Source organism: Perognathus longimembris, chromosome 23 (genome assembly GCF_023159225.1).
Source record: "Perognathus longimembris pacificus isolate PPM17 chromosome 23, ASM2315922v1, whole genome shotgun sequence".
Classification (NCBI taxonomy): Eukaryota; Metazoa; Chordata; class Mammalia; order Rodentia; family Heteromyidae; genus Perognathus; species Perognathus longimembris.
Genome location: NC_063183.1, coordinates 30,134,818 through 30,155,841, shown reverse-complemented (window position 1 = coordinate 30,155,841; position 21,024 = coordinate 30,134,818). Strand labels below are relative to the sequence as shown.

At 56.3% G+C, this 21,024-nt stretch overlaps 1 protein-coding gene across 2 annotated transcripts; it reads right to left on the bottom strand.

Moving 5' to 3' along the window:
- Positions 1 to 1,113: 1,113 nt before the first annotated feature.
- Shf (Src homology 2 domain containing F) lies at positions 1,114 to 20,383 on the bottom strand. Of its 2 annotated transcripts, XM_048332628.1 has the most exons (7): positions 19,874 to 20,383; positions 10,669 to 10,810; positions 8,287 to 8,493; positions 6,674 to 6,814; positions 5,435 to 5,606; positions 5,156 to 5,275; positions 1,114 to 1,902 (listed from the first exon to the last, which is right to left on the bottom strand). In XM_048332628.1, exons 1-7 carry the CDS (start codon positions 20,381 to 20,383, stop codon positions 1,716 to 1,718), a joined length of 1,479 nt encoding a protein of 492 aa, XP_048188585.1. In that variant the 3' UTR covers positions 1,114 to 1,715. The 2 variants fall into 2 exon arrangements, with proteins under 2 accessions (XP_048188585.1, XP_048188584.1); XM_048332627.1 differs by lacking the exon at positions 6,674 to 6,814.
- Between the last annotated feature and the right edge of the window lie 641 nt (positions 20,384 to 21,024).

Here is a 21,024-nt window from a genome sequence, read left to right as displayed (position 1 = left end):
CAGCCAGGCTGGTCTAGACATCCAAGTTCGGCGGTGTTCACTAACTCGAAGACTCTAAGGCCAAATGCCCCAGCTGGAGACCCACCCTTCCTCCCAGGGGAGCCCTTTCCCAAACAGCTTCACAGGGTGGCTAGCATAGGCCAGAAGCAAGCTGACCCCCGGTCATCCCCCCCCCCCATACTGACAGGACAGCCAAGTACCCACCTATCCATCGCTTCAAAAATGGCGGGATGCTCTCACCAGTCACCCCAGACAGGCCAGCCTGCTAAGAGGGAATTTCCGAAACACTTTCCGTGGGAGTTTTTCGCTGACCTCATCCCACACCGATTTCAAGAAAAGAAACTCCCCCCAAGTCCTGCAATTCACACCACACCACACTTGGGCGGGTTCACGTCCGAGCTGTGGCCAAAGGGCCTCAGATTACCCAGTCAGGGCAGGTTTTTTTTTTTGGGGGGGGTTCCTCCCTCCTTCCCCCCGCCCCCTCCACTTTCCCTGAGGAAACAGGAGGGAGGGCAGAGCCTTGGGGCCCGGTGGGTCTTCCCGGGGTGGCCCCGCGCCCTGGGCGCACGGTGAGGGGGTGACCAGGAGGCGGCGCGCGCGCGCACAGCCGGCACCGCATTCAGAGCTTTGTGTGCGGCGCCGCCGCCTCCCCGCCAGCCAGCCAGTCTCGGGGTACCGACCCATCCATCCGTCCTTCCATCCGTCAGGAGTGGCGGGAGGAGGGAGGAGGGGGGCAGGGGGGGCGGGCACGGCGGCCTCCGCGATGGAGGTCCCCCGCGGTCCGCCCCTGCGCCTGGCGCGCTGCCTCTTTGTCTCTGCTCCTCCCAGACAAATGGCTGTTGGCAAGAAAATTGGACGCGCTCCTGGGGAGCCGCGCGAGAAGGGGGGCGCCATGTGGCTGGCGGGGGGCGGGAAGGCCCTGGGTGTCCCCGGCGCTGGGGGAGGAGGAAGGCCGGCGATGTTTTGACATCTCATCCAAGGAAAGCGCTGGATGCCTGTGTCTGCTCCGGAGCTGATTCATAAACAAGGCTCGGTGTCGCTCCCCACCCACCCCACCCTCCCCACCCTCCCCACCCACCCCACCCCGGAGGAGCGGACGCAGCACGGCCAGGCAGGATCCGATTTATTTATTGCCTCTGGCGGGGAGCCTGGGCGGCCCCGGGACTGCGGGCGGCAAGATCCCTCAGCCTGAGCGAGATCTCCCTCCTCCTCTTGCCACCCAACGGGCACCCCTCACCCCCCGACCTCCATCCCAGGAGGTCTCGCCTTGCCCCTGCCTCCCCCGACTGGGCGAAGAAGCCCCACCAGTGACTTAGAAGTGGGGGTGGCCTCCTTTCACCCGGGGTGCTGATGACCCAGGAGGGGGTGGCGGTGGTAGTGAAGACTGCCACCTCTTCCCTGGGGTCGATCGTGGGGGGGGGGGGGTGGCAGCTGCCGGGTGCCAACTTCCAGGAGAGCGGCGGCTCTGCAGTCCACCTCCTTCAGGAGCTACACCTCCCGTCTCTTCAGGCTTTTCTCTTCCCCCCGGCTCCAGACACCCTCTAACTCCAAGGCCCCAGTAGCCTTTCCCCTTGAGAATAAATTAAGGAGTCTCCAACATCTACTAGATCCCAGGGCAAAGGGGGAAGAAAGGATTGCCCCGGGGAAGAACCCCAGCTCCCTGGCCGAGGGCCAGGGCTGGGTGCCGATCTGTCGTGGTGCCCTGGCCTCCCGCCTTACAGAGTCCGGATGGCCACGGGGTAGAGCAGGGACATGTGTTCGGCCCCCTTGATGGGCAGTTTGCGGCTGGCGTAGTGGTGCACGATCTCGGGCACGCTGCTGAAGGGCGGGCTGTTCTGGCCCAGCACGTACTTATGTTCCTTGGTCCGGGACAGCTTCATGTGCATGAAGCCCTGATTGCTCCTGGAAGAGGGAGAGACGCTGGTGAGTTTGGGGGTGGAGGGATCCGGAAACCTCCCCACCTGTCAACTGCAGTGGTTCTGAAACTAGCGGAGGGTGTGTGTGTGTGTGTGGCACATGAAGGGGGGGTGTTGTGAACAGTGATGGAGAGCAATCCAGAGAGAAGTGTGAGCAGTAGCACGAGACACTGGCTTTGTGGTGAGGACACTGGGTGTACACCAAAGGACAGTGTGTATACAATGAGTGACCCAGGTGTGTGCAGGTAGAAGGGGGAGCCCCAGCACCTCTGCCCATCAGCCTGTGTGGCCAGCGGGGGGGGGGGGCTCCCGATGACTCACAGGAAGCCACAGATGCCCTTGAACAGGGGGTGGGGGGGCAAATGTGACGACCACCTTGTCTCACTTGGGGCTCTCTCTTGCAAAGACTTGGTGAGAAAACAAGTTAATCTGGAATCCGGGAATGTTCAGCTGCCCCCCCCCACCCCCGGGACACCCCTCTACCCTCTTGCTGGGCCTTAGGCCAAACCCTCAGCTCATCCCTGCAGTCCTTCTGCTGAGAATGACATCATTTTTCGAGGCTGTGGCTCTGTTTCCTTCTTCGGGGAGGGTGGGCTCCACCGCCTCTGCCCTCTAGTTCCCTGCAACAGCCTAAGACGTTGGCATCAGAGGCCCACGGTGCCTGGCTCCTGCCAGCTCCTGGTCCAAACCACCTCGGGCGTGGTCTGCCAGGCCCCCCCGCCCCCCACCCCAACTGAAGCCCTCAGGCAAGGGGGGAGGAATGTTCGCAAGTGTGACTTTTCTCTGGTTGGCCCTAGCCCACTGGGGACAAGGGCTCTAGTTCTTACCCCCACCGCCCCCAATCAGAAGCCTTGCCAGGCGCCCAGGAGCCTCCTGGGAGAAGGCTGAGGGCCCCAGGACTGGGTGTGGATTGGGGTAGGTCTGGTCCAGGGGAAGGTCTCCAAGGCCTGAGGGCAACACGGTGAGCCGTGGAGAGAGGAAGCGAGCCCCCATTCCCCCTCACGTACCCCATGCCAAGGGCGGGGACGGCAGCTACGGGAAGTAGTGTGGGCCCCACCACCGCCCCTCACCTTTTCCCCAGTTTAAAACTGACCCTCTTCCCCGCAGTCCAATCGGGGGAAACGGCCTCTTCCCAAACGGCACCTAAGACTCTCTTGTTCTTGTCAAGGGACAGAGTTAGCCAAGAAGGGTAACAAGGGTCTGAGCACACAGCTTCAATCTGCGACACTGAGCCCCCCCCCCGAGGAGAAGGCGGCGGGGCCGTTCAGCCCCCCTGGGACCAGTCCCAAGAGTCCATTAGGAAACAGCAAGGTCCCTGCCAGGTCCTCAGGGGGCTGGGTGGGACCGGCTGGACCACAGGGCCTGGGCTGGCAGAGCTCTTTGAGGAAGCTGTTTAATTACCAGTGAAAGCCCTTCCATTAGGGAGAGAAGAGAAACCATAATTGTATTTCAGAGAAGCCATTTATATGCAAACAAGGCCCTGGCAGACAGATGCCCAGGGCCAGGCCAGATCGGCCGATCTTAAGGCCAGGCCTGCTCAATTCCAGTCCAGGGAGCCAGACCCCGGGCATCTCCCCTTGCACTGGCAACACGGGACCGCAGGCACTGCCCCCGCTCACGGGTGGAGCCCCACAACTGAACGGTGTAGTCAGACTGACTCCAAGCCCTGGATCCGAGGACTCTATACATGAGTGAATCGTCTCTCTTGTCTGTGTCTCTCCCCCCACCCATCCCTCCCCTTTCCTCCCTGTCTTTATTCTCTCGTATTCTCTTTCTCTCTCTCTCTGGCTATCTGTGTTTTCAGATAGGAGCTGGCCACATTGCTACCATGCTCAGCTAGGGTCCTTTATTAGCTGGTGATCTCGAGCAAGTCAAAACTTCCCTTGAATCTTTTATGTGCAGAAGAAAAGGCTCTGGGAGAGTAATAGTTGATTTAAATGTGGTATATATGCTTCTTGGTATGTTCTATGATTCTTAGCTATAATGTTTAAAGCAATACAATACTAGATTTCTGACAAACGAATTTTTCCAAAATGCTCCTATGCTTTTACAATTCAATTTGCTAGTCTAGGAGAGCAAGAAAAAGAAATCTTAAGTGATAACTATCAACCCCTTTTCGAAAGAGAGGCTCAGAAAAGTTAAGTGGTTTGCCTAGGGTCGCACAGCTAGTTTTACTTCGGTGCTTTGTCTTGTTTTCTTTGTGTAAAGTCGAATGATGTGGTCTAGCAGTTCCACGTGTCCATAGGTTGGATTGTTTTGGGGGAGAGGATTGATAGTGGTATCTAATGCCCCCAATGAATATGGTAGGAAGTGGGTAGCGTGGTGTAGGAGGTAAATTGATACCCCTCTCCAGCCTGCCTTGTGTGGGGGTACAGCTATACCAGGCACAACTCCTGAATTCCAAGGAAAGCTCTGACCATCAGAGCCTTTAGAGCTCAGACCTCTTCCCTACACACACACACACACACACACACACACACACACACACACACACACACACTTCCTCAGAGCAAAGGGGACAAAGGGGAATGGCTTTGGGTCCACTATCCTGCCCTCTTTTTTTTGGCCAGTCCTGGGCCTTGGACTCAGGGCCAGAGCACTGTCCCTGGCTTCTTTTTACTCAAGGCTAGCACTCTGCCACTTGAGCCACAGCGCCCTTTCTGGCCGTTTTCTATACGTGTGGTGCTGGGGAATCGAACCCAGGGCTTCATGTATACAAGGCAAGCACTCTTGCCACTAGGCCATATCCCCAGCACTGTCCTTCCTGCCCTCCGCCCAGGACTCAGCAACCCATTTTTCATCATGTAGATTCCCTCAGGCAAAATGTTTCTCTCCTTGTCAACTTCTAGGACATCTTGGGCTTCCATTAACAACCATGATGGAGGCAAGTTGTTAAGCACTTAGCCTGGTGCTACGTGCCAAGCGCTTGGTAGGATGTTATTTCATTCTTTCCTATAAGATGGACGCTGTTACTCCATGTTATACGGAAATGGAGGCCTAGACGAGTTAAGGGGGAGCCCCAGGCCATAGAGCGAGTAACAGAACCCTTCTGGGCTGGACACGGAAGCTCTACTGCCTCTTTCTTGGGGGGGGGGCGGGGCTGAGTCTCAGGATCCCCCAATGTTCTCCGTGGAGTCAGAAGTCATTCGCAGGGGATGGGATGCTCCCCGGCTTGGGTGGGCATGACCAGAACACTGGACTCCCCTCCCGCCCTGCCGGCCCCGGCTGGCCCCACTCACTTGAGGGACAGGGAGAAGTCATTCTTGCTGGTCTCGCTGTTTCGCACCAGGTAGCTGGCCTCTTTGCACAGCCGGAGCAGATTCTCGGCATCTGTTCGGCTGATGGCCCCGTGGTACCAGCTGAGGATGGGAGACAGGAAGAGGAGGGGGGCATCGCTGCCGGTCCCTCACATCCGGACCCCCCCCTCCCTGGCCCCATTCTGGGGTTCCCTGCAGGGACGCCAGTGCCAGAAAGGGGAAAGGGGGAGGGGGCGTCCCCGGCTGGACACAGACACTCACACCTGGTTTTCCAGCGGCAGTGCTGGGTCTGTCCACTCGCCCAGGGGACTGCTGGGCTCTGCGCCTACGGGCTTGGCTGACTTGGGGTTCCCTGCAGAAAGTCGGGGAGGTAGTCTCCCCTTCTCCTCCTGGCCAGGCGACAGGCAGCTCTTCTCGGATCCTTCAAACTGGGCTGTAGGGAACACAGGGGTTCTGAGGACCTGAGAGTTGGTGTCCTGTTGAATAACCAGTGCCCTCACTCTTTCCTCCAGCTCCCCAAGGGGGTCGAGTGCACGCTCTGCAAGGCAGCGCGAGCTCATCGACCTGAATGTAGGGACGCAATCCGGGGCCCATCCCCGGTGGGGTGGGGGTGGGGCTCCCCTTCCAGGGAGGACAGCAACACTAGAAACCACTTAAGTGGCTCCCTCAAGAGCAGCTGCCGGCGGCCCTCCCTTCTCCCATCCCCCTCAGGGTGGCTTCGGGGCTGATAATATTGTTTCTTTCTCCTCCTCAGAGTTCATTACCGTTCTCCAAATCACCCTGCCAAGCCGCTCTGTAGAAATGACTTATTGATCCGAGAACAATTATCCGATTCCCCTTGGTGCCATCCTGACAGGCTAATCCTGCCCAAAGCCGCCAGACAGCCTGCCCCGCCCTCCCCACCCAAGGTCGCTGCCCACGGGCTCCCCTCCCCCACCCACAGAAGCCCAGGGAGGCGGCTCTGCCCCCCCCGCCACTAGAGCAGGCCCCCGACAGCTGAACTGGCCTCCCAGGTACAGGTGACAGAGCCTCTCATGCACATGTGCTCAGACACACGAATGCCCCCACAGCAGCTCCTGAGTGCCCACGAGGGGTAAAGCTGAGTGGAGAGGGAAGAATTAGGTATCTCTCTCTCTCTCCTTCAGTCACCAGGTAACCAGAATCAGACCTTCTTCTGTGCCACACACACACACATGTGCACACACACACACACCCATCTCGAGTACCTGCACTGTTAATGATCAAGATCTACCTAAAGAAGTGAGTTTTAGACAGTGGACTTTTGTGGCCTGGTGAGGGTGAAAGGCCTCCCTCCGGGGTTACCTTCCCCATCCATGGCTCTGTGGGCATCGCGCCGCTTCTGGCTCCCTCCGTGACCCGAGGGATGGGCTCTCCAAACCCTTCTCCACCTCTCAGCATCCCCACCCCAAGCCCCATGGGGCCTCCTGAGCAACAGGACATGCCACGCTGGTCAGAACCCCCCCCTCCCCCAGGACCCACCGCTGCTCTCCTCCAGGCTGGGCTCAGGGAGGGGTGAGGCTGGACCGGAGATGTCCCTGTCCCCGTCGGGCAGGGAAGGGCTGCTGTCCAGCTGTCCCACAGGCGGAGGCCAAGGTAGGTCTTTGATGACCTTTATGTCAACTGGAGCCAGCAGCAAAGGGAGAAGAGAAAAGACAGACAAGTGACAGAGACAGACAGACAGAGGCAGAAGTTGAGACACCAAAACCCCAGAGCCAGGACACAGAACAGCCTAGAAACGAGGAGGGGCTAAGGCAGAGTCGAGGACAGCTTCCGGGCGAAGCAATAGGACTTCCAGAGGGTTGAGTGCAGTCAGACTGATGGGACCAGGCTGGCTTGATCAAAGCGTGGGGGAGGGTGGGGGCCAGCAGGGCCTTGAGATTTGCTCTGCCAGCCCATGGCTTCCCCTCCCCCCCCTTCTTTGCTCTCTCACAACCCTCTAGGGTCCAAAGAGATCAGGACAGCTAGAAAAGCGGGACTAGGAGTTACCCCCTATCTCCCCGACTCCCACACTGGGGGTCCCCACAGCCTCCTAGCACCCCCTCCCCCTAACCGTGCCTCTCTCCCTTTCTCTTCTCCTCCTCAGCCTGGGAAGTCCTGCGTAGTGAGACTGGGACAATGGAGCCTCAGGTTGTCAGGAGCACTCAGGTTTGAGGCAGATGAGTTGTTCTGCAACTGAATCCTGCCCTGGGATCCTGAGGACAGTGATGCTACCACGGTGGCCACAGGACTGCTAACGAGGTTTCCTAATGACGAGCATAGATTTTCCCATTAAGCAATCCAAACAGTATTGATTCTCCAAGGAGACTTCTGGAGACAAATGGCCCATCCTCCATGGTACTCGCTTTCCTGGAAGCCAATCAGAAACCTTGAGATTCCCTCATCTGGCTGTCCAGGATGGGAAAGGTGAAGTGGAGGGCTGGGTCGGCTGCAGGAGGAGCCTCCGTCCCACCCACCAAGTCTGGGGTGGGGTGGGGTGGGGTGGGCATTGAAGTCCTCCGGATTCAGGGCTTAAATCTTAAATGATGGGAATGCCGCTCTCTCCCAACTAGCGCTAGCATAGCCCTGGCTTCACCCACCTCAGAGCGCTAACGTGGACTTTTCCATTGTGGATGGGGCCTGGGAGAGACAGCGTGGTTAGGGCAGGAGAAACCTGATCTTTATTCAGCCATCAGGATTCCTTTCAGAAACGCCCCTGGGGCCAGACACCCATAGTCAAGTCTGGCAGGGCCTGCCCCTGGGAGACCCAGCCCTAGAATTCAGGTTACACACACAGCTATTTCCCTCGGCTCAAGTGTTGAATAGCATCTTTTGTTAAACGTGTTTCACACAGGCCACAGGTTTCACAATTTTGTATTGGAATTTCTTTATTTTTTAAGTAGACCCAGCTTCCCAAAGCTGGAAGTAGCCCAAACTTCTGGGTTTCTGAGAGGTGATAACGCAAGGGAAATGCCTCCCCCAACCCCCCACGCCTGCTGCTCCCTGGCAGGCAGACAGAGCTGCGCCTCTACTCCCAAATCCCCACTCTCGGTGCTACGGAACTCACTGTCCTTCCCCATAGTCCTCGGACTCCTATTCTTCACCCGGTCTCTCACCTGCAAAGGCTTTGGAAATCCGCTCCTTCTTCCACTCCCAGGGTTGGTCATACTCTTCTGGGGGCCTCTCATCATCCTCGGGCAGGCGGGACTCCCGGGGCCACGGGGACCCCTCGCCCTCTGGGGTGGCTCCCTCCTCCTCTGGCTCATAGGGCGTGTCATACAAGGGCAAGGGCTGAGCTGTGGTCTCCTTAGAGCCCCGGATCTCTATCAGGGCAAGAGAAGGAGAGGGATGAGCTAAGCCTTCGTGACCTTGTTACCCCCACCGTTGGCAGCTTTCTTTTGCTGTGGGGGAACTCTGCAGCCACACATCCTGAATCCCTTGTCCAGAAAACACTTCCAGGACTCTTAACAGCATGGGAAAAAGGGAGGTAAGGCAGACAAGTGAAAAAGGGAAAGACAGGGCTGGGGATATGGTCTAGTGGCAAGAGTGCTTGCCTCGTATACATGAAGCCCTGGGTTCGATTCCCCCGCACCACATATATAAGAAAACTGCCAGAAGTGGCACTGTGGCTCAAGTGGCAGAGTGCTAGCCTTGAGCAAAAAGAAGCCAGGGACAGTGCTCAAGCCCTGAGTTCAAGCCCCAGGACTGGCAAAAAAAAGAAAAAGGGAAAGACAGAAAAAGAATCCCATGATAACAAGCAAAAGCAAGGAAGCTGAAGTCGACATGTTAAGGAAACTGAGGCACATCATCCCCCTAAACCATCTTTGGCCTAATCTATCAATCGATCTATCCACCTATCTATCTATCTATCTTTCATCTACCTTCCACTTAGGTTCGTTCATTCTTGTATCATTTCACAATTAGGAAATCTTTGTTGCTTAGACACTTCTGACCACTCACTTCTTGAAACTTACTTTTGACAAGTCAGTTTCGTGTACTATCTCCTCTGGCATCACTTCTATTTGGTCTTTCCCCCTGGATGTTGGCCTCTGTTTCCTAATCATCCACTCCATGTCCGTCTCTAGTCCTGTTCCCATGGCCGTAAATAAAGATGTCAACACACTGTTTCAAACTCATCACCTTCTTTAGAGTGATTTGCTTTTGGAGATTACTAACCTCAAAGTGAATCTGGTAAAAGACACGGATGTATACTAATAAAAATATGAATGGGAGGGGGAAGCCATAGATCTCTCCAGAAAAGTGTGCACTCAAAAATTTGCACACTTAATTGCAGGGTGCTCGTGGTACAGCACCGCCCCCTCCCCCCCACCTAAATGGTAACCACCTTCTCACTTTGTTCCACGTCTGAGCATTACATTGTCCTCCTTGGACCTGGTCCTAACTTCATTCTTCACCCTCAAGTCTCCGTAACTAGCTGTCAGGGAAATCCTCTAGAACCCAAGCTCACATTTCCAGGACTCCAACTGAAGAACAGTACTCAGGGCTCTCTGCCCTGTGACCTATCTCAGCCACAGGGAAAGAGCAACTTATTGGCTTGCCCGGCAAATGCTCATACTCTTTCTCAGCTCTGCCTTCTTGCAGAGACAGAACAATTCTAGCTCTTTCTCTTTCTCTCCATGGCCTGCCCCCACGCAGAGACCCATAGCTTCCCTGAATTGCCACAGCCTTAAGAGGGCAAGTTAACTTCTGTCACCCACTGTAGTGACATAACTAAGAAATATTTTCCATCAGTAACAGAGGTGACATTTTAATCTCCATTTGTTTGTTTCCTTAATCTGATTTCTCACTTATTTCCAAATTCAGGAGAGGAAGAAAGAGTTCTTTAATTATTGGCCCCCTAAGACTCCCAACAATTTCCACAAAGAGCCTGCTCACTTAACTTTCTGGTGTGTGGTTTTTCTAGTCCATTCTGTATACCAAGACATCAGTAATCCTCTTAAAATGTCACATTAATTCTGAGTCTTTCTTGCTCAAGAATTTATAATGATTCCACTTCCCCTTTTGGAGCAAATCCAAATCCTTCAGTGACCAATTTTCAGAGTGCTTCCCTGCGCCTCGTGGTCTTGCTCATCTGAGCTCTCAGGGATGACTGTCACTGACATCATTCCTTTCAGCTTGACTTGGGGCTTTGCTTTCCACTTACCCCCTCTTGTCCTTCTCTCTGATCACCCCCCGTTTGGACTCTTTTCCTGGATTGTCTTTTGGCTTCTGACTCCCAAGGACAAGTCTTTTTCATTTCTCCTTAATTCTGAACTATTTCATGGCCCCTACGGTTTCCTCTACGGCCTCAAGTCGCAGTGAGTCTCAACTCCTTCTCCAAAATGACCGTCTTAAATGCAATGGCCATCTTCCCAGGGATCCGGGAAAGGCTTTCTCCATGTTTCTCCAAGGACTTAGTCCTTACACTTATGAGTCCCGGAGTCTGCTCTGCAGTGCCTATGCCCCAGGGAGCATCTCCTCTGTCCTTGTCAACTTACCAGCCATCATCTTTTGGGCTTCATAGGGTTCCATGTAGCCATCATTTTCAGGGGCCTTCTCTGGGGCTCCTGGAGCTCCCGATGAGGCCTCACCAGCCCCCTGAACATCAAATGGGTCCGCATAGTCTTCTAGGATGGCCAACTGTGGGAGAAGGGCAAAGACAGCAGACTTGAGACAGTTCTGATCTTCCCCTGACTGACCACAGGAACGAGAGTCCTGGGTAAGCTATGCTACACTTGGAGGCCAGCTAACTACCCCAGGGTGAGCTCTGGAGCTTGAATGGGGACCAGACTGTTATTATGGCTCTTCTTTTGCAGAGTCTCCCAGTTCCGGTTGGCTGTCAAAGTGGCACATCTCTCTTTTCTGCAAATGTTGTGTCTCAGGGCCATATGCTAGGCTAAATAGCCAGGAAGAGGCTACTGTGGGGTCTTACTGTCCAAGGAGAACAAGTGTGGACACTGGGCGGTGGTTCAAAGGCCGGAATTCATTTAGGAGTGGTTACTCAGGTGTTAGGAGAGTTTAAGGAGCAAGCAGAGAATGGTGAGGGAACTTAGAGATTAGCCTGCTCCGTGCTCCTTCCAGAGGCGGATCAGACAGTAGCCAAGCTTCCAGGAAGGTACGCTGGGTGCTCACTTGGTCACCATTCTGCTGTTTGACCTGCACAAGCTTCTTGTCACGTGGGCATCATTATCCCCATTTATAGACACAGGAGGCCCCAAGACCACTTGGCTTACACGGGGGACTCAGGATTGGAAGCTGTGCTCTTTGTGCAAAGGACCGTCATCGACCTGCCCCCTCCCCCATGGGGTGTCGGGGCTGACCAAGAAGAAAGATGCTTTCAGCGAGCCTTGAGGCCTGGTTGAAACCCCCGTGGCTTCCAGAGGACGGGGACAGGAAAGGCCTTTCCGTAGTCCCCCATGTCTCAGGCCGCTCCTCTCTCCCACACAAGTGGCTCACGCCCCCCCCCCCCGCCCCCCCTCCTCCTTGCTTCCCATCAAGGCAGAGCTAACCACAAGTTGCAGAGCCCAAGGTACTCAGGGCGGGGCACCCGCCCGAGACAATGGAGCCTTTCTCCAAGCTGGGCACTGGTTTTTCCCGGGGGCTGGAGTGAGGTGGGGACGGAGCCCAGCCTACCTTAGAGCCATCGGCACCCGGAAGCTCCACACCACTGGTGGGGGTGGGGGGGGCGGGAATAGCTCCAGGGACCCTGGTCTGCGGAGAACCCACGCCTGTCTTTCTCCACCCGCCTGTCTTTCCCCACCTTCGGCTGTAGGGCTTTTAGATCCGAATCAGAGTAGCCTCTGGAAAGTTGTGGGAGTGACCCCTCTCTGCCCTGAGTGAGAGGACCTGGGACTAGGACACCCCCCCTCCCCCACCAAGCAAGGTGGTGTGTGTCTGTAATTCCAGAGCTCAGGAGACCCAGGCAGGAGGATTGAGAGTGTGACGCCAGCCTGGGCCTCAAACATGGAAGACAGGGACAGAGGAACAGAAGGAACCAACCCCAACCACTCGCGGGTCCCTCCCGCGTGGTCCTTGAGCAACCTCCAGCAACCCGACGCCTATGCTAGTGGCCCCTAACCACCCCTTCCTCCTCACGTGTCTCTGCCTGCGGTCGCACAACCACGTCTCAGCCACCCCACCGGCACCACCCTCTACTGGCAGGCGCCAGAAACATGTCTCTACTCCATCACTACCTCTTTCTTTCCCTTCACTCACGCACCTGCCCATCTCCCCCCTGCCCCCCACATACACACGGATTCTACCCAGGCCAAGAGCATCCATACCCCTGCCCCCCTCCCCCCAACCAAGGGAGCGCTGGGGCCTGCCTCCTGGCGGGGGTTCCGCCTGTCGGCATCCAGTCTCACGCCAAGCCCTGTGGAGGATGGATGCTCAATAGTGTCTGACTCCCCTGACACAGTAAATCCGACCACAGCTTTCCCGTGCTTTGAGAAAGAGCCCAAAGCGACCTCCAGTTCTCCTTTTCCTCCTTGTTTCCCTAGTGCTCGGGAAGCTCTGTGCTCTTTCTCTCAATGGTTTCCTCTTTGCTGGGTCACTTTCTTGTTCCTCCAGGACTGGCCAATTCGTACTCCTTCAGAAAGCCCTTCTGCACCCCTCTCTAAACACCTCCTCCCACCCCCAGGCCTAGGAGGTGCCTCTGTGCTGGCCTAGGATCACGTTGTGTGGTAAATGCTTGTTTTGCTCCATAGCTCCTTCAGACTGCGAGTCTTGAGATCAGGACACGTTTACTGCTCAATACCCAAGGCCTGAAAGCTGTCAGTAATTATGTTAAATCTGTTCATAGAAAACAGGAAAATGGACAAAGGAAGCACTTTTCCTCGTTCATTCAGAAGAGGAAGCACGATCTGGGTGGGGTGGAGTGGTAAGGGGGGACTTAAGTCTCCCCAAGTGGGTCTGTGTTCCCAGAAGCTGCTCACTGGGGTGAAGAGACACCCCTGGTCCATGGCCCCCGATGCCTCTTCCACGTCCCCATTCCACAGAGGCCCTCCGCCCCTCCTGACCCGGTCTGGTCAGAGCCACACACAGCGTGTTTCTCTCTGGAGTTCTGGGTCTGTGCCTAGAGCCGCAGCCCAGCCCGGGCTGGCATGGACTTTCCCAGCGCCAGCCGGCAGTGCCATGGGGCATACCAGGTGGCAGCCCTGGCGGGTAGCTCAATGGCTCCTCTGTTCCCACTCGCCACTCCACACCCTGCTCCAGGAAGCCCTGGGCACCCCTAGGATCTATGACAGGAGCAGCAGTAGCAACACCAGGTTTAGCAAGACAGGTGGCTACCCTGGGCATGGAGGATGCCAGTCAGAACCCGGGCCTCCAAACTCAGTGCTTCTAAACCCCCACTGCTCAGTGGGGGCGAGCAAGCTGTCCCGGTGGGCTTCTTGTTTGGGGGTCCCTGAGTCCTCCTCTGATGTGTTCTGTATACCCCACAGGGTCTGACACACAGTAGTTGCTCAAGGCACATTTGTTGGGTGTCCAAAAGGGCCCCTTCCCTTTCTCAGGTGCCATCTGTGGAATGACCCCAGCGTTCAGCTCTCTGGTCAGCGGGGGTGTCAGGAGCAGGCTCACAGGAGCATCTACATTGGCACTGGGGATCAAAACCTCTGGCTCAAGGGCAAAGGGGAGGAACTGCCAGCCAAGGCACTTCAGGAAAGGCTTCGAGCACAGGGCTGGTATTTCGGCATGTCCACCACTGGTCATCCAGAACCTACTGAAATGTTGGCTTATTTCTTTCTCAACAAGTAGGCAAAGTAGCTGTTACCCAGAAGGTTCTGTGTTTTCCCTCCTTCCTGCCACCTACTTAGGCTGACTACAGGTCTCCAATTCTCATCTGTTCTGCCAGGCACTGCCCCTCCCAGAGCAGCTGTCAGGCTTCAAATCTCCTTCCTGCCCACGTCTCTCCAAAGGTAGCCGGCAGGTCCACTCTCTGGTTTGGCTTGGCCATCCATTCTGCAGTTGGACTAAACAACATGTTCCTGACCCTACCTACCCCATGGGCTCCAGGGGGTGTGAACCCAAGGTAGAGCTAGGGGGACAGGCGTTGCAGGAAGCTGGCTCTGCAAAGTCCCCAAACTTCACTCTGTGTGTGCATGTGGGGTATGTGTGAATTTTGAATGGGTATCTCCCGATTTAACCAAGCTGGCATCAGATTCATGATCTTCCTGCCTCAGTCTCCCTTGTGCTGGAATTACAGGCTTGTGCCATCAGATCAGCTCCTCTGCTTCCTTCGTTTACATTCGAGGTCTAGAAGCCTCTGGCTGTTTAAACTGTCGTTGTAGGTAAGGGCGAAGAGGGAAATGAAATCCTAACAGTTCCGTGCCAAAGGCTGGCACAGAGTGAGTGCTCAATCATCCTCTTTCCTGTTCAGGTAGTGAAGGCCTCAGAGTTCTTACGTGTGACCAGGTCACAGCTATCGACAGCACCGAGAAGAGCGGGACCCAGGTCTCCTGACTTGCAGTGCCTTGGCACTGTTTTCTATAAATATGGCAAATGCAGCATCTTCTCTCCTCTACTTGCACACTTAGAATTTATTTTAGGGACTGGGGATAAAGAGTACTTGTCTAGCAAGTCAAGGCCTCAGGTTCAATCAATTCTCCACAGAGGAAAAAGAATTAGCTTTGAAAATCCAGGTAGCAAATAAACCTAACCATACATCTTTAACAAAACTAAACTATATTGTTTTCCCTAAACCATAGAAGCCCTTTGTTACTGAAATCCTATCAACCAACTAATGTGGGAAAAGGTTAACACTACTGAACTTTCCGGAAAGCCAAGTTTTTGGAACCTACTGTCTCTACGTTCTGGAAGCCTATTTTATCTGCCTGGGAAACGCTTTTAAAATAAAACACATGGATGGTTTTTCCTTTCTTTAATTACAAAAGCAATGCCAGGCTTAGGAAACACTCGATCAAACATCAGGCATGACACTGCTGCCACTAACCTTTGTGAGACCCTTCGGTTCATCTGTGGCCTCTTCAAGACTGTATGACCAGCAAGGAAATTGAATTCAGCACAACACAAGGCCCTGATTTCCTTCTCTAAGAGCCTCCCTCCTGACCGCCTCTCAATCAGGCACCTGGTGCGAGGTCAAGCTGCAGGGCTGTGAACCATTCCTGTGTTTCATTTCATCCTCAGGCCACCCAGGTCTAGAATCTTCCTTATACGTGTCATCTGCTCTAATATACATACATACATACATATATATATATATATATATATATATACCCGCTGCTTCAAAACGATACCAGCTATGAGGTGGGGGGCTTAGAAAATGTCATATTATTAAGGATGAAAAGGTCAAACATTTGGATCCTATAGGAGTTTACATCATTAGACAACAGAGAATGAAGAACTTTAAAGGTTTTCTGGGGAGTACCCAGAGGCTCCCAACATGCAGAAATTGGGGAGGTCTCACCTGTGCTCTTCACACAATAGCATGCTGGTTCTAGGGAGAGGAAGCAGGCAGCAGGTACCCCTCCAAACGCAGGGCCCCATTTAGCTGAGCCAGCTTAGCCATCCGTGATCACCAGGGTCCTAGCTATTCTTTACTCCCAAGAGACAAGATGGCCAGGACTGAGGTGTGACTGAGTTACTCACTGGGCAAGGCAATGAAGCAGAGAGGCCTTCAAGAGGGTGAGTGCTCTAGGGTAGGGTCGCCTTGGCACAGGTAGAGTGGACCGGATGGCTTTACAATCCCCTAGTGATCACAAGCCTCCGCTGACCTTCTACGATACCGTAGATGGCCATCAGCGGCAGAGCCACCAAGGGCTCAGGCATCTAACCACTCCACAACAGTCCCTTAACCAGGACCCCTCTCTTTGCCTCCCTCATCCTTTCCCACACCTCTCCTCCTCTTGGTATCTCTTAACAGAGAATGAGTGCAGGATGAGCTAATCAGACCTTCAGACTCTCTGGGAGCAAATACAAGCACAGAAACTCAAAAAAGGTAGAGGTCAGGTCTTCTAGATGCTGCATGCATTTCAGTACCTATACTGCCCACTATTCAGTAAACACTGGTTAAGGGATGGTCCAATAATTGGCAGCCCATACCTACCCTCTTAATCTCAGGGCAAGAATGTCTTGTTCAACTCCAGACCCTCTGACTGCCTTGTACTCTCCCTAACACTTGTCAGCTTATTCCTTCCCAAACCGGGGTCTGGAGGACTCACTCAAGTCTATATGGAGAGCACCCATGAGCTATGTCTGCTTTTAAACGTTCTTAATTCTTGCCGGGTGCCAGTGACTCACACCTGTAATCCTAGCTACTCAGGAGGCTGAGATCTGAGGATCATGGTTCAAAGCCAACCCAGGCAAGAAAGTCCGTGAGACTCCAAATAACCACCAGAAAACCAGAATTGGTGCTGTGGCTCAAAGTGGTAGAGCTCTAGCCTTCAGCTGAAGAGCTCAGAGACAGTGCCGAGGCCCAGAGTTAGCCCCATAACTGACCCCCCCCCCAAAAAAAAGGTCTTAATTCTTTATTTTGGGAACTATAAATTCCTATCAGAATCTGAAAGAACTGTGCACCTTTCTCAGGAAAATAGGAATGATCCAGCAGGCCAATTCTTGAGACATAAAGAACGCTAGGAACCAAAGCTCTGGTTTCCATACAGGATGCCTATCTTATTATCCATGTTACTCCTTCCCCCCTCTCCCCCACATCTTGGCATGAAGGAGGCCAAGGACACATTGTGCAGATGGTCACAGGCAGTTCAAAAGCTTCACCCAATGGGGGGGGGGCCCATTCCTATAACTATCCCCTTCCCTAATTAGAGCAGGTTTTTCCGGTTGGAGGTTGGAGGAGAAAAGTAAGCGAATCAAAAGGGACTGCCCAGCTCCCTGGCCCCTCTGCCAGAGCACCGCCTGGGAGGCGGGACAAGTGCCCAGCACCAGAGGGAGCTCTTCCTGGGGCCATCTGGTGAGGCCCTGCCTGCCCATTTCAGGGTGCTGCTCCTGCTGCTCCCACACCTGCCCTGCCAGGCCTGCCCAGATGGCCAGCCTTGCGCTCCAGCCAGTTACAGCAGTGAGCCTTAGGGTGGGCCGACGGCCGGGGTCCTGCGTGAGGAGAAGGCTCATGGCTCTGCACCCCCTGGGCCCTCGGGGTCCTGTTCGGGTGCTCCTGCTCTCTTGCCTCTACACTTAATAGATTCCCTCCCCCCTCAAGCTCATCACAAAAGAACCATCACCCCTCTCATCCCCCATCCCGACTTGGTCCCTCTTAGAGGGTTCCGGTAGCTCTCCTGACCTCAGCCAGCACTAGCCACCAGAAGGAGAGAAGCAGGGCAGCACACGGCCCATCGTAGTCCCCAGTCTCCTCCATCTCACTGCAGGAGGAGACCCCAATGTGACGAGAGCTGAGAAAGAGAACGCGGCAGTCATAGGGTACAAAATGCTGGTTTGTCGGGGGGAGGCGGGGGAGACGGAGGCAAAGGAGCTCCCCATTCAGAAACAACCCCTTCCATGATGCTGACACCAGTGTGCTGCTCATTAGGCCCAAGGGGTGCCTAGGCACTTCTGTGCATGATCAGGACCCAAGCACTCTAGGTTCTTCCTAGACGAAGACCCTAGGATACTCCAAATTCTGCTCCTAAAGGAAGTGGCCCACTCTAAATAATGGGGAAGCCCCGCAACAGTTTGGGCCCATGAAACCGTGTCCTGGTCTTTGGGCCAGCTCAAGATGGCATTCTGGATTCTTCTCGTCATATTCACTGAAGAAGGTACAGATTGTGTGGCTCCTGGAAGAGCCTGCTGGATGTCATTCCTGCCTCTCCAGATGACAAAGGAGTCAGCCATGTCCTGGGCCCCCCAGGTCTGAACAACCTACAGATCTCAGGGCTGACCCAGGCTGAGGCTTCGATGTCCTCCGTGAGAAGAGACTAAGAGTCTGTCTGAATGGTTTGAGTGGGTGCAGCACCTTTCTTGAGGTCTCCGGAAAAACGTGGAAGGGAAGGATGACCCTCAGACTATGCTGGTAGTCGCCATTCAGGACATATATGTGCCAAGAATTGTGTCAGACACTTGGGCGACACAGCCATGAGGAGGATACGGTCCTTATCCCAGAGGAAACCACAGCTTGGTGAGCAGCCTGTTAGGTCATGCTTACCCACTTACAGAGAGGAAAAGGGCCCAAGACAGCTTAGGGCCATGTGCCAAGAGCCAGCGGTTTATAGAGAAGAAGAGATTAACTGATCGGTGGAGAGCACAAGGCCTAACTCCTCCCTGGGCCTCAATGCCACACCACCAACACCTATGACACAGCCACAGGGCCCTGAGGACAATCAGGAAGGAGACAGCACAGCCTGGGACACACTAAGTATCCCGGCCTGCAAAGGGGCAGCCATGTTTCACAGCAGCAACTCCGGGCAAAATTATTCACATTCTTGAGGCTTCTCTCTGACCTTGACACATCTCTCTCGAATCCAGAAGTGGGCAGAGTGTCTCTCCACTAAAACCCTCGGTCTAGAATCCTGTGATTCAGATAGCAACTTTGCTCTCCAATCAAAAGAGAAAAAAATAATAATGTCCTCTTGCGTAGGAGAGGGGACTGAAGCTCCAGAGCTGAGCTCCCAGGGAGTGAAGAAAGAAGGAAAACAGGGCCAGAGTGGCTGTCACTGAACTAGGACTTAGGGCTATGGAGGCCTGGGGATGGCTTTCAACGGTCCCTCTTCCAGGGAGGGATAGGAGTGGATGTAGGAGGCAGGGTCTCTGAGGGAAAGGAGATGTTCCCCGGGAACAGTGGTTTGCCTGCTGTCCTCTCTGCTCCATGCAGAGCCATGAAAGACGGTATAGCCTCTCTGAGAATGGACCTAGGAGTTGACAGGGGGAATTGGGCTCTGCTGCTTAGCCCTATCTAGGCAACAGGTTCGCAGCAGCAGCTGGGCTCATACTTCGTGTATGTAGGGGGGGTGGGTGGAGACGGGGACAAGGAAGGAGTGGGTCTGTAGTAGCTGCTGAGGTAGCTGACTACCCCCAGTATTGTCCCCTTCCTCCGCAAGTGCCACACAGTGCCCCAGAGAGCATTCTGAGAACAGCCCACCCGGTTCCAATGCCACACTGGGGGGCGGGAAAGGTCAGCCCTTGCTGTGTCTACAGAGAGAAACCCTGGCCTTCTTTTTGGGGGTTACAGTACCTGCAAGGATGCTCGGTCTCCAGGAGGGGGAGGAGAAAGGAGGAGGAGAAGAGAAAGGGGGTAGGGATGAGGGAGAAGAGGAGGAGGGGAAAGCTTTGTGCACATTCTACCCTGGGGGAAGGGTCAGAGATCAAAGGGCAGCGAAGCTGCGGCTCTGAAAGGGTTGTAGGGGAGAGGGGTGGGGGGTATGCTCCCCAATTCCCGTTAGATCAGGCAGGTTCATGGAGGAGGGGGGGGTGCTGCAGAACCAATGAGGTGGAGGAGGGTCACCCGTCCCGAGGCCACAAGTGGGCACAAGGGGCACAGAGTTTGGGGCTCCCATTCGCCTCAGGTTTAACCGGCGGGGAGGACCTGAACAAAGGTGAGCTAGGATTTCGAGCACGGAGGTCAGGGAACTGAGCGTGTGTCCACCCAAAGCCGTGACAGCCCGAGGAGGCCCGGGGCCGGCCAGGCGCCACCTTTGTCCCCCGCTCCCCCCCACCCCCGCCACCGCGACGACCTCCAGATCTCCAGCCGCCTCCCCGGGCGGGGGGGGGGGGGGGGGCACGGGCGCCCCGCGCGGCACTCACCCGGTCGCTGCCGGCCGGAGGTCCGGAGGTCCGCTCCTCGGGAGGGGGCGCCGGGGGCCCGGGGGTCTCGACCCGTATGAGGCGGTGAGGGGGCGAGCCGTGGCGCGGGGGCGGCGTGGGTCCCGGGGTCGCGGGGGCGGCCAGGGCCGCGGAGCCCGACGACCCCCCGGAGTACGGGTCTTCAAAGTCGCGCTCCCGCTGCAGCCTGTAGGCGGCCAGGATGTCCGGGGGCGGCGCGGGGGGCGCGGCCGGGCCGGGCGCCGGGGGGCGGTAGTCGGGCTCCGGGGGCGCCGGCTTGCCCCCCCCTCCGCCGCCGCCGCCGCCCCCCCCGCCCCCGCGGAAGCCCAGATGCTCCCGCAGCCACTTGGCTACTCCACCGCTGCCACCCCCTCCCGGGCCGGCCCCGGCACCTCCGGCACCCCGCCGGGATCCTCCCGGGCCGCCCCCGGCGCCCCCCTGCGTGCGCGGCCCCGGGCCGGAGCCCGCCGGAGGAGCTCCGCTCAGTAGCATGGGGCCGGCGGGACTGGGCGAGGGGAGCGCGGGAGCCCGGCGGGGGCGGGGCCGGGGCGCGCGGCGGGCGGGGGGGCGGGGCCACGCCGCCGTTCGAGGGGCGGGGCCTGCGGTGCGAGGGCGGGGCCTCGGCGGGCGCCGGGGGCGGGGCCGGGGCGGGCGGGAAGGGGCGGGGCCCTTCAGTAACAAGGGAGGGGCGGGGCTCTGCTGTCCGGCCCGGTCGACCTGGCTGCGTCCCCGGGAGGGGAAGAGCCCGACAGCACCCCAGCAGCCTGGGATGGATGAAGTGGGGACCCCCCCCGGGGGGGGGGCTGGGGATGCAACTCCGGAGCTAGGGTGCATCCTCCTGCACGTGTCACCCGGGGGTGGGAGGGGACGCGTCCATCCCCATCGCTTTCCCCTCCCCAGCTCCCAGCAGGTGCAAGGCCGCTGCAAAGGGGTGGGGGGGGAGACCCTAGCCCGTCCGCCCGGGGGTGGGTGGGGTGGGGTGGGCTGGGGGGGAGCCTTCCACTCTTTCTTCCTTCTCCCCTCCCCCTCCCAAGGCCTGGCAAACGGAAAACGACGGTTTGGAATTTGGGGAGGGTGGGGCGAGAAATGGGGGGCTGTTTTGTAATCTATGTCTGCAACTGCCCCCCCCCCTT